The 13,342-nt window shown below is 44.1% G+C and overlaps 1 protein-coding gene across 6 annotated transcripts in view; it reads right to left on the bottom strand.

Annotated features, from left to right (window-relative positions):
• Positions 1–13,342, bottom strand: part of vti1a (vesicle transport through interaction with t-SNAREs 1A) — a 103,894-nt gene that overhangs the window by 32,338 nt on the left and 58,214 nt on the right. For 2 of the 6 annotated variants that reach the window (XM_079293242.1, XM_079293244.1), the window contains 2 exons: positions 5,047–5,117; positions 1,753–1,814 (listed from right to left, as the gene is read on the bottom strand). In XM_079293242.1, coding sequence (XP_079149368.1) covers positions 1,753–1,814; positions 5,047–5,117 — 133 coding nt within the window. Of the gene's footprint in view, positions 1–1,741; positions 1,815–5,046; positions 5,118–13,342 lie in introns of all 6 variants that reach the window. The other 4 variants (XM_079293245.1, XM_079293246.1, XM_079293241.1 and 1 more) reach the window with 2 other exon arrangements.

Here is a 13,342-nt window from a genome sequence, read left to right as displayed (position 1 = left end):
ACTACTTCCATAGCCGAGACAAACAAGTAGAGAATGACAGAGTAACTACCCCCCCAGACCAAAACCATCAGTGTGAAGAAACTACAAATGCTCCGACATCGCACACAAATACACAATTAATCAAAGGGCAGAAAACTGGGGGAGCAAATAATGAAATGAATGGGGAAATGAGGACAAATTGCCTAAAAGGGGGTGGGGTCGTTGAACCATCCAGAATTTACTTTTCGCTCTCAGTTCTCCAGCTCTGGTTATAAATGACTTCAGATTTGACGTTTCCAGCCCATAAACTCACAACAAAACACGCTTCCTTTTATTCAAAAGGGCGTAGAAACGAAAAGAAAGAAAAATACTTTTTGTTAAAGAATGACGGGGGATGTTGCGCTGCTCCCATCAAGCAGAAAGGCGGGCGGTAGTGGAAGCGGCTCGCCGCCGGGCCCCACTTTGGAGGGTCCTCATAAATCCTGATTTGAGCGGGGCGCTAACCAGAGGAGGAAAGACACGTCAAGAGAGGAGGCTGGAGAGTAGGAGGGGTGGGGGGGGGGGGGCAGTTTGCCTCCTAAAATGCTACGTCTGATTAAGTCTTCCCATTAGGTGACAGCTGAACTTTAACATTAATATGATAATATTGAAATAAGTGCGTTATTTACTTCAGCACCAGAAGGGGGTGGAGGGAAGAAAAGAGGCATGGAGGAGGGAATGATGAATGATTCCTGGACAGCTTCGGGTGACGTGCCAGGCGAGCTGACCCCCCCCCCCCCCCCACCCCCACCCCGCGATCCTCCTCCTCTTCCCATAATCAGACTTGACAAAATGGAGACATATGCAGAAATATTGGTTACAGTCGGCGTCACAGCCCTTCTCAGGCCTTCCCTCTCTAGTAACTGCCGGCCGCCCTGTGAGCCGCCCTCCAAATTGTCTACGGGCACTGAAGCATCTATTTCAATTGACACTTCCTTCCTGGCCCCAGGATTTTACATTTAGTCGGTGTCATTTACATATTACTCTTAATCAAAATCCACAGTGGGCGACAGGGAGAGAGAGAAAAAAACAAGAAAGAGGGAGCGAGAAACAAAACCGTGGCGTCACGGTTCAGGGGTAGGCACACAGGCACTTTATAAAATGGAGATGTGACAAGACATTACGGGGTGTGTGTGTGTGTGTGTGCATGCGAGACTGTTCACATGTGTGTGTGTGTAAGGTGGTGGTTGCATAAGATAATCCAAGGACGATTGAAATATTTGCGTGTGAATGCTTGTGTTTGTGCGATTGTTGGGGGATGCCTCGTGCATGAACTAGCAGGCGAGCGAGACAAAGACTGCAAGTTGGACATGGGTTGTTTAGTGCGTTTTGTGAAAAACAAAAGGCACAGAGAAGAAAAGAATGGAGACACGTACAGTGTGTACTTGTCTTCTCCGGCCTTTTACTGGAACTTAACACCAATACCACTGCGTGTAACAGAACAGCCATTCACACCGTTTGTCAGTTCAAACATACAGTAAGTGTTTTTATACAAATACAACTAGTGTGTTCATTCATCCATTCATTGACATGCTCTTCTGTTTGTTTATCCATCACCACCTGTGTTCTCTGGAAAATCAAAGCAATGTGGCTAACTGCAACTCATCATAAATAGAAAGAGGGGTCGTTGAACAATAAACTTAAATCCATGATGACATGGAGCGAGCTCACGGCACAGTCAAAGCATGGCACATACAGAGAGGTGCAGAAACGAGGTGCGTACCTGCCTCTTACCTTCTCAGCATGCCAGTAAGGATGCGAGAACTCTTGCCCAGGTTGGCGTCCGTTTCTCTCAGCTGCGGGGACAGAACCGGGGAAAACCAGGTTTTAGTTTGCATTCTGATTCAACAATTCTCCAGGTTATTAAACACAGTCTACGTCAAAACTACAGGAGTGGAAAATCAAGTTTAAGAGTATAAAACTGTCCTTTGACGACTAAATACACTGCTATTAAAACCTTTTATTGATGAATTAACTGTGAGGGGACCTACTTTTTTTTTTTTTTTCGACCAGAAATATTTAATTGCTGAAAACGTGTTACAACATTAAAGCTGTCGCAGTTGTTACAGTGCTACTTTGAGCTTGTGCGAGGCTATACTGTTATACAGCCTTGTACTACTGGCCTCAAGGCAAAGTACCTTGCTCAAGGGCAATTTCAGAAGGCACCTCTAAAGTTTGACACTTTATCCTTCCACCTAAAGTTGCTGTTTGCGAGCTAGAGGGATGAATCAAAGATCCTTTGATAAGAAGCTTTTTTTTTCTGCTTTAGGTTTCTGGTTTCCCGTCTCGAGACAAACCCGACAGAACATACCTTTAGATCCACTTTAAAAAGCTGCAAGATTTACCCAAACATAACATAACCTTTAATACCAAGTGAGCCATCCTGAGCTGTTTGTTTACAGGTAGAACGTCTCTGTAACTTTTAAAAAAAAGTCATCAACGGCAGATTCCCACTTAGGAGGTCACGTCTTTCTAATAGCCATCTGCTCACCTCGCTGCAGAGCAAACACTAGAATGGTGAGAGAAAAATAGTGAGAAGGGCCCTTGACTGTTGACGTACGCAACAAGCTCAGGGAGTCCTTGAAGGCACACTTGAAATAATGAACATGGCTATTCAGGGCTAATTGCCTTGAATATTTCCCTTTCTTTGGCTCCATCTTCTTCTTTTGTCTCTGTCTTTTTTCCCCTCAGGGGTCAGGGAGATGTTTCCATTCTGTCCTCTCTTATCAGGCGTAGGCACTTTCACTGGGGGAAAAAAAGGAATTGGCAGATGTTGCCAACAAGGTGCGAGTGTGACAAAAAAAAATAATAAAAAAAATGCTGACACCGCACTAAAGGGAGCTGCCACATACGTCTACCTGTAAATCGCATTTCCAGAGGCTAATGAGGGAATGTGGGGAAGAGTTTTTGCAGAGAACTTCTCTCGGAGAGTCAGCAGGGAGTAATTCATCCTCATCTCTCTCTGAGATAATAAAGCCACTCTCACTCAGTATGTTCTCAGTGTATTATAATGACATGTATTCTATTTTTAATTCCTCACTTTCACATCTCTTCTTCCTCTCCTCTACAATGGCCCCAGCATCACTCGCCCCCCCCCCCCCCCCCCGTTTGTTCTGGCTCATCTTGCAGTCATCTCTCAATCCGCCCTCTCTTCCCACCCCTCCTTTACTGCTACTTTTTTCCTCTTCTTCCATCCTTCCTTCCCACCCTCTGGCAGCCTGGGTTGGTGCGATGCAGGTTGCGAGAGCCAAAGATACATGTGGTACAGGGTAGGAGGTGGGGGACTTGGGGTATGGGCCCTCTGGCAAAGACAACAAGTCCTGCCTCTACCCACAGATCTGTCCCCTAGATACTTCACACTTTCTCCCAAAATACATCTCTCTCTGAATCATTCCTCGCTCTCTCTCCTCAGCCTCTCACCAAATCTCATGCCATCCTCCTTAACCTAAAATGGAAGCAAACTCAAATTTTAGCGCAGTTGAGTGTCTAAAATGAACTGCGGTTGCCTACATGGAGGAAGGAACGAGAGGATTCATCGCAGCAAAGACACCCTCGATCACTTTCTGAGATTAAAATCCACACATTCACATTCATTACTGAGCATGGTAATATAAAATAAATCACTATTTTGTTTCCTCAAATGATGCAATTAATCCTTTTATAGAATAATCTGAGCTTTCAAATGAATCCTACTCGAAGAATACTTATTTCTATTGGAACTGTTGATGCTGACGTTATAGCTCTGTATGGTCAGTAAGTGCTCAGAGGCCAGCAGCTAGGCTTCAGAGTTGGAGTGCCCTCAAATTATATAATTCATGGTGCCTACAATAATTTGAGATTACACAAAGATGGACAAATAATGCAAAGTTCATGTCATCAATAGAGAAGAGAGAGGACACATGTGGTAACCTGATTTGGTCATTTGAAGGCGAGAATTATTCATGAGGGGGTAATTATTAACAAATTAATAATTTGTGCATACAAATTGCGTATTTTGTTCCCTGAATTTAGGATTCATACCCTCAAATTAATAATTTTATACCGTGGAATTATTGACTCAAGGATACTAATTTTAGGGAATTCATATTAAAACGTTCCCCACGATACCCGTCGGCCTCCGTATGAGCTGGCCTGGAATATTATAAAACCACAGTCTTCAATCCACTGTGGTTCAGAGTTGGGAGTGAACTGCTTCGACCCAGTGTTGAAACCTTCCATTGACTTCTATTTGTACCATAAAGCAAAACAAAAGGCCACACCCCCTGCTGAGCATAGGGGTTTGTGTGTGTGTGTGTGTGTGTGTGCTAGGTTTGATTGTGTGTTGGCAGTAATGCTAAAACTATACCTCCTTCACCTTCTTTTTAATGCAAAATAGGTGTTAACCAGCCCTTGCATCCTGTGTCTTTAGATCTTGATTTCTTTTTACTTTGCTGCTGCCCCACAAACTGCCTTTAAAGCCCCCTTGAGAGTGTGTGTGTGTGTGTGTGTGTGTGTGTGTGTACACAGGAAGAAGAGAGAGAGGGAGAGGGAGAGAGAGAGAGAGAAAAATAAACAGGGAGCAGGTACTCTCTGTAGACGCTGTGGACCGTTTTGAAAGGAGATGTTTGAGTTCCTTTGAAATCGCCTGTGCGAGGCCCACTGCCATGTTGTGATCTTTAGGAGGGAGCAGTCAGTGCCGAGCCCCCCTTCCTGTGTTTGGTCTTTTCTGTCTCTGTTGAATGTATGGAGAAGCAGCGCTAAGGATTTGGGGTCGGTGGGCGGGGACGCTCTGAGGGAAACTGGAGAAGAGTGCTGGGTAAGTAAAGGAGGTGAGGAAGGATCATCCCCGTTCAGCTGAGAACAAGAGAAGTGGGAAAAATCAGAGAGAAAGTGTGTGTGCCATGTTTGTGTGTGTTTACTTGGCAAACGACGCAGAAAGTGGTGAATGTTGTCAATGTTGCTAACCGAGCTGTAACACCTTCACGGTCTCACAAACACTTGTTAGAATCGACAGACGAGTGTGTGCAGGTGGCATGTGCGTACACTCACCCTCTCTCTGGCTCTTTGGATCTTCTCACGGTCACTGTTCAGGTTGGAGAGAATCTCCTGACCCACTTGTTCTGTAAGACAAGCAGGTGCCGGATGAGAAGAGCGCGTGTCTGACATTTGCAAAAATGAAATGTGAAAAATAATAGAAGGCGCATTCTGCAGTCATTGTGCAAAACGTCGCACCCTGACTGTCAGGCGGCCAGGCAGTAGAATATTGGAGCTTGTTTTTTTGAAATCCTACTTTAAAATGCTTTAGCAAACAGACAAGTTCTAGGCAACAATACCCCAGCATCCAGCCTGCCAGTGGAGTCCACTCAGCCAATGCAATATTCATTAAGCCACTCGGTTTTTAAATGCCTCTCGTCAGTTGTAGATGTAAACACATTAACGCACAATTATAAAACATCCCCGACAAGGCAGCTGACAAGCTTGTCATTGGTCACTGTCATTTTCCTGTCCCTTGGGCTGAGAATGAGAAACGAAAGCAGCAAAAAAAGAAAAGAAAAGGAGGATAAACCAAATAAGCCCCCCCCCCCCCAATCAAAATACCCACTGCTCTGCCATCAGTGTAACCGTACTGCGACAGTATTAGCGTTTAAAAATGAGGGAGGCTGAGGATGAATCGGGGGAGAAAAGGAGTGAAGAATCTTTGCATGGATCAAAGACGGGCTTTCAAGCGCAACAAACAAATCCGGAATAAACAACGCAGTTGCTGACTGTATTACACTACACAGGTGCCGCACACCAAAGGGCCCACGTGCTGAGCGCCTGTTTGGGGGGGGGGGGGGGGGGGGGGGAGCAGTGCAAAAATGGGCTACATCTGGCAGCTAAACAAGAGAAGAGAGAGAGATAGACGTAGAAAGGGGATGAGGGGAAGAGGGAGAGCACTGTCAAATGAATGACGCTCGTCTCCCATTCATCCAGTCCCTTTTACCCCCCCCCCCCCCCACACACACACACACACACACACACACACAGTAAGTGACTCAAATGTGTCTCTTCCTGCCTTCATTAATTTCTAATCTGGGACGAGACAGATTGAAGGATACCCAGATTAAACAGTGCAGTCAGACAGTCACATGTGACAAATAGGGCAGATTAAAAGACTTGAGTGCAGGTATTAATAACCATAAAAATACAAGCCCACCCCCGTCCCCATTGGAGAAGAACAAGGGATAAACGGGAAGGGAGTTGTTGCAGAAAACTTCTGTTTAAAAGACAAATAAGCACATCTATCTATCGCTGTCAGGGCTGTGGGCTGCTTTTTTTTTTAAATAAATGAGTGTGACAAGGACTGCAGCAGCAGAGGGTTTTTTTGTGATCATTGGAAAGGTTTGCAAACGTATAAAAAGATGGATGAGGTAGCAGGAGAAAGAGCCTCCGATGAGAGCTTAACCTGAGCGATCAGCACTCGTTACACACATTCTGTTAAGACATGTTTTATTAGGACCAACATGGTTTCATCAACGTTTAGGTCAATTTTAAAAAAAGAAGGCAAATGATTAATAGCCTTGGCAATAAGATACGTTCAGTGGACAAGAACAAAACCACTGGCTTTCTCAATATAGCTCCAGAATGAGGGTTTATAACATTATAACTTGTTGAGATAAACATTTGATTTGGCTTTGTTGCCAGTAAGGTCTCTCCCCCCCACCACCCTAAGTCATAAGGGATGGAGGGAATGCATGCTGTTCATTGTCTTTATCATGTGTCTTCCCCTGCATTGCTCATCCTCTGGCATGTATCTACATCTCCATTCGTCTCATTTAAGCTCTGCTGTCCAGCACTCTGTGAAAAATGCCATTCGTTACCGGGAGAAAGAACTGGTTGGGCAACAAATGGCGCAAAATATTGAGTTTAAATCAGACAATTGAATGTAGAAGAACAATGAGGAGGTTCCTGAGGAAACCACTTGCATACCGTGATACGCCGTTTCATCATCATCATCATCATCGTCATGCACTTATTGTAGACGAGGCTCCACCCAAAACTGTCAACACCTGTGAAGAAATGCAACGAACTGGTCCTTCCTGTAATAATGTCTGAGCTCATGTTTATGTGGGAATTATTTGGGGAGTCACTGGCCTTCAATGCATGTTTGTGCGTACGATTTGGACTTGTATCGTTAAAATATTACACGTACAGCACCTTCAACTGCACAAAATGACCACAACAAAAATGTGGGGCATTAAAAAGAGGAGAAACACACAGTTGATAAAAACGGAGCAGGAGAGGAGAAATCATTTTGTGTTAATGCTCCTGACTTGTTGCTCGTTAGTGTTTAAAATATTCCCCTCCTGTTTAAACAGCTATTAACAATTTAAATAACCCTGGCCCAGAGGCCTTGCTCTGACTCACTTGTTAAAGATCCCCCATCCCCAAAGGTCCATTTAACAAGCCCATTATTCCATTACATGACACTCGCACCAGCACCAGCGAGCCTGAATTCAACTTATTTCCCCAACGTTAACGTAGAAAACAATTAGGACAGAAAAGTTGAAGAGGCACAAATTAGACTGAAGGGGGAAATAATGTCTGGATCAGGAATTAGACACACAACTGACAGAGCACATCGCTCTGTTTTATAAACTCAACACTTCTACGGTTTTGGTAAAAATGACACGGTGGACGGAAAATATATTTACTGGACGATTAACTTTACGAGTGGAGAACAAGCGCCATAAAACCAGCCAGACACAGCTGGAGAGAAACATTTGTATTTGCTTCGACTCCTGAATAGAGCAACAACAATACGTCTGTGCTGCTCTTCTCAGTCTTATGTGATGATAAACTGTACAGCTTTGGATGGTGGAAGGTTGTTCAGACAACATAAGCGATATGATGACATCAGTTCTTATCATCTTGAGCTTAGGTTGTGACATTATGCAGACCAAAAACTGAGTTGGTATAAAGAATAAAGAAACGAACCGTTCGCTGCAGTCCTATTCTTGAATTCTTATTTTCTCTTCGCGTCAGGCGCTCTTAAGAAAAGGCTCAATTAATCATTCATAATTCTGTGTAAAATACAAACATCATAAACTGCCCAAGTCCGCGCATTCTGGCTCAGGACAACACAGTTTTAGAAAGCCAACAATTCTGGTAGCATTCAACCCTCCACAGCCTTCAACTTTCTCCAGTCCATGGACACATTTAATTGGAGGCATCATCTATTTTACAGGAGCTGTTTCAGAGCAGTTACACACTGTCCGAGGGCTCTTTCTCCTTCTCTCCTTCTCTTTTTTGTGCCTTGCTCCCTCCGTCCCCAGAGCGGAAAGGGTACAAGACCTGACAGTGGTGTGCTCTGAGGCTCAGCACAGCTCCTTTTCATTAAGCAGTTGAGGCCACTTTTTGAAGGTTACCACACACAGTTGTATCCGGACACAAGCCACACACTCTAACAAACGGGGTATGGAGACCCATGGGAGGGTTGAGGGGAAGTGAGGAGGAGCCTAATAAATGTTAGACCATACATTTTCTCTCTCTCTCTTTCTCACATATACACACACAGTGTGCAGCAGTCAACTTAAATGCCTGCGACTCCCAGGTGAATAAAGTTACCTGTCTTTGTACACTTCCAGAGAAGCTTCTTTTTAACAGCTTCTCAAGTCTACAACTGCCTGGTGACAGACTTTCATCACCTCCATCAAAGTTGTACCCACACTGGGATGTATTTGTAATGCTGAGCCCACAGGCCATGAGGCTAGCGCCTTCGCACCGAGCTACAGTTCGAAATAAAGAGGTGCCAAGTGCTAGGTCACAGGGGGGGGGGGGGGGGGGCATGTAGCATCTGGAAGCTTAGCAATGTTACGCTACGAGGTTACTTATATTAATAAAAACCTACGTTAATCAGGAACTGTTACTTCTCATGAAGGATTCCTAGTGTTTCATAAGAGGAAGTGCATCGTCTTCAAATATTTCTCCACCCTGTTTAACATGGATTCCTCTTCAACAGCACACTGTGGCAGGTAGGGGAGACGCAGGCAGAGTCTGAGCCCTTAAAACAGGCCTTAAACCAGAAATATTCTGAGCAGGCAGAAGCAGAGTCGGTCCACACTGACTTAGCCCATGCGTCGGCCCTTCCCCTTGCATGTGCATGAGGAGTGGTGGGCAGTCAGGGTGGATTTCTGGGGCCTTTCTTCACTCCGCCAGGCTCTGTTTTATTCATCGCCTGCGCCCTGACCTCGCAGAGCTCCTGTTCTGACAAATCACTTCTGATTAAGACAGATCTCAGTTAGTCAGCCACTCAACTTGGCCTATTCATCATTCCATAGAAAATATCTCTCTCTCTCTCCTCCCCCGTCTCGTTTGCCTGTCCGTCAGACCGAAACTAGGCGCGAGAGAAATTTCCGCTGCTGTTTTAAATGGCTGATTATAGACGATTGGTAGATGGAGAGACGTCTTATGGGTGATAAGACCCTTGTTTAATGGGTATAAATGAGCGGGCCTGTAGGAGAGCAGCTGGTAATAGAACCGTTTGTTTAAAGCTGAACCGGGGTGGGTGGAGAGAACTGAAAGCTATATTTTCCTTCTTATTTCAGCTCCACCTCCACCTTTCTCTCCACCTTAGCCTCAAATGCTCACATCCCCAGATTCACGTTTTTCCCAAAGTCCCTTTCACCTGCATTAGATGAGAATTGATGAGGCTTGGAAAGGATCAGCTTGTTCTACATTTATGAAATTACCCTACACGTCCCTGTGGACATGCAGATACTCTGACATAGCCACTCATGTGTGACATTGATCCAACGAGTTAGTTACAATGTAAACAGCATATTTATTGTTAGTGTATTTACGAATACAGTCAGATGCCTAAGAGCATTTATATGCAAAGATAGGCCGTAATAAACTGCAGCAAACTCCTTACAGTGCACCAAGGCATCTCGACAGCCACAAGGCTATTGTGTTAAAATGTCTTAACAAAGCAGATTAAATTAACCTGAACGACAGCCCTGCTAGTGGCAGCGGGCTGAGTGGAGAATGAGGGTCCCTACAAGCAAATTGCCTGGACTTAATCAACCAGTCTTACTGAACCAGCCAAATGAAAACTAATGGACTCGGGCGCTTGCTGTGATTGCCCCACATGCAACAATGTGCAGGCAGGAGCATTGCTTTCTGAGGTCTTCAATTAAAAAATAGGGAATTTCTACAGACGGCTGGTCAGCCTTTAAACCGATTCTCCGCGTATCCCGGTTGGTCAATTGTGAAGCTCAAACAGAGCGGATTTATTAATTCCATTTCCAGAGCTGGGAAAACGATTTTTATTTGTGTGTGTGTTGATTAAACTTGGACAAAATTGTAAAAAATAAATAAATAAATAAAAAATGTATGAAGTGTAAAATTAAACTCCTAATTTGTGTATGCATTATTCATATTTGTGACATTTGTGTCACACAATTTTGCTGGCCACATTGCAGCTAAAATATAAACAAAATAAACAGCGATTGAATAAAAACATAAAAAAACACACTAGTACGTCAAACTTTATTCCACCAGATGTTAAGTGCTTTAGTCTGCAGCTTAAATAATTTGATTTCATTATCAGTATAAATGATGGTGCCGCAGCAAATGAGCACTGTAATAACAATGATGACCATATCTAAGCATGACTGTCAAAGTTATGTAAAAATACATTAATAGAAAAATATTCTGCTGGATTTGGAGGACAAACACATTGAAGCTAATTTGAGCTCCACCAATGACTAGACAATAGACAGACTAAAATGTAGGAGACTAAAAACATGCCAGTTGGTCCTAATCAAGCACAACATCTGATGTAGCAGCCGCCGGTAGAACTGACGGAGGAGGAAAGTTTGCCGGTTTGTCGGAAATGGACTCAGGGAGAGATATAAAGAGGAGGAGGGGGAGAAGAGAGAGGAAACTTGACGTTCCTCTCGTTCATTTTCAACAGTTTAGGAGAGTTAATCATCACATTACTGTTGATTAAAAGGCTTTCACGTCTCTAATCAGTAAGTTGACAGGCAGATCAAAGAGCGAAACACAAATTTCCTGCCTTTTAATTATCTGTACAACACCACACCTCAGGCAGCTCTTCCCTGCCTATCTCCTCAAACTCAGCGAAAGACTGCGAAAGCAGATCTAACACTTCAACAGTTCATTATCCAATAAAACGGGAGATGGGGAGGAAAAACAAACACACGCACACACACTCAATTACACACACCCACACACAAAGCTTTAAGGCTTGATTGGTGAAAACCTGGGGGAGGCCTGCAGTCTTCTTTATTAACATGTCCCGAATTGGAACACCTTAATTATGTTTGTCAAAATCGGACGTGGCGTCAAGCTCATTTGCATGTTTTGACAAGGCCTGTTGGGAGCCTCCCTCCATTTGTCTTCAGAGTGCTGGAAGTATTTAGCACTTTTCAACACCGACTGATGATAGGCTCTTGTAGCTTAATGAATGAAATAACTTGTTAGCTGCGCTTTGTTGGATTCGCCCACCCAGCCCCACTGTTGTGTGAGCTGAACGTTGGAACTGATGCAAACGCTGAGTGAAGTAACACACAAAGGAGCCTGAAGACTGTCTCGATCAATGCTTGATCGCCGCTCCTGTTCAAACTGATGGGAATGTGACGGCTTACGGAGCCCGACTGTTCCTGCCCAGCTGTTCCCCGTCAAGTGTTTTTCGACGTGAAAAACCGGCACCGCTTTTTAGAAAGGATTTGGCATCGCTTTGGAGGCTCTCAAAAGTCCCTACATGTCCCAGATAGCGACCTGACTCATGATCGCATCCTATAAGAAAGCAGTGGACCACTCCCCCCCCCCCCCCTCCCCCATTAACAGCACACTAATTGAATCCTCCTTACGTCGACGGTATGTAAAACAAGCGTGGTAGAAAGCAAACAAATAATCTGTGGGGACATAGGACTGTCGCCAGCAATTTAGCAAAGAGGAAAAAGGAGGGCATGAAAAGGAGACATCAAACATCAGCCTGAATGGAAGGCGTAGGCCATTAGAAGTGGTTGCACTGACGGGATCTGACAGTTGGAAACACTTAAAGATTATTTTCCTCAAACTTTGAATTCATTCATACTCATGAGCTGAGGGAGTGTTCCCAAAACACAGCAAAAAGAAAAAGAAAGGAGAGTGTTGAAGCTGGCTGTAGAGAGACGGGTTGCACCGTGGAGGACAGCTGATTTTGGAGCATGAAGAATAGTTTGCTGACACTTTTCCTTTAAGATTCAGTAGGAGAAATATAAATAACAAAATGCCTGATGGTTTTCCATGTAGAGAAACCTCAAGATTTAGTGTAAAGTGAGGAAAGGACTAATTTAGCAACATAGCATGCAATACTTTTCCTTGATTTCATCAATTATTTGTCTTAAGTTGTGTAAATGATACAACAGGAACACGTTTTTGACCAATTTTGTCCTATAGCCTGCTTAGCACAATTTATGATTTCTAATAAAATGTTGGATGCATTTTCCTTAATTCTATCCAAATATGCGATTCATATAACATCTTAATACTGAGAAGGTGTCTGATAACTCTATACGGCTTTCTGCATCCCCAGATGGAATGAAGTTGTTGCGTAACCACCACCTATACCATAGGAACGACGGTCAAAACTGCATCAATTCAAATAAAAAAACACATCCTCTTCCTTTAACTTAAAAGGAAAAGCTTGTTCAACTTACTCGCTGACTGAGATATCAAATTAAAATGCTCGTCCTCTACTCCTCATGTGTTTGAGTACTGGATGTAAGATGCTCATTTCATTCCTCACAGCGTCACTTCAAATATTTCGTGTTTCTATTGGTGGCACGCATTCAATTCTTTTAACAAGTCACTGCCACAGGCATAGTTGCCCTCTTACGCGCAGACGATACATCAAATTCTCTTTTGGCGAATCTAAGGTGCTCTGATAATTTTGTTTGAGCGAGCAACAGTGCAGCCCGTCATCAGAAACACTGTGCCGTTGTGTCTGCTCTGACAGACGGCACAAACACAAGCTTGTGTTTCACTTCGGGGTAATACCATCGCAGCTTCCCTGGGTCGGGCTAAAGGGAACATAATACTGCCATTATGGGCGGAATACGAAGCACAGAGGGAACTCACAAAAGAGCGACGCACCATGTGCCTCATTTAACAATGGCCGGGGCCACGGAGTTGAAGGCAGATTATTGTCATGCTTCCACTGTGAATACACACAACAGGGCACGACATGCGAGGGCACGGCGACGCTCGCTGTACAACACGCAGTCATTTTCCAAGCTGTTCAATCCTTCAGGCATTCTCATTGAAGGCCTCACGTGTTGAATTCCTGCTTTCGGTT

Source organism: Melanostigma gelatinosum, assembly GCF_949748355.1.
Source record: "Melanostigma gelatinosum genome assembly, chromosome: 21".
Classification (NCBI taxonomy): Eukaryota; Metazoa; Chordata; class Actinopteri; order Perciformes; family Zoarcidae; genus Melanostigma; species Melanostigma gelatinosum.
Note: the sequence above shows the minus strand (reverse complement) of the source record. Positions and strands in the feature narration are given on the sequence as shown.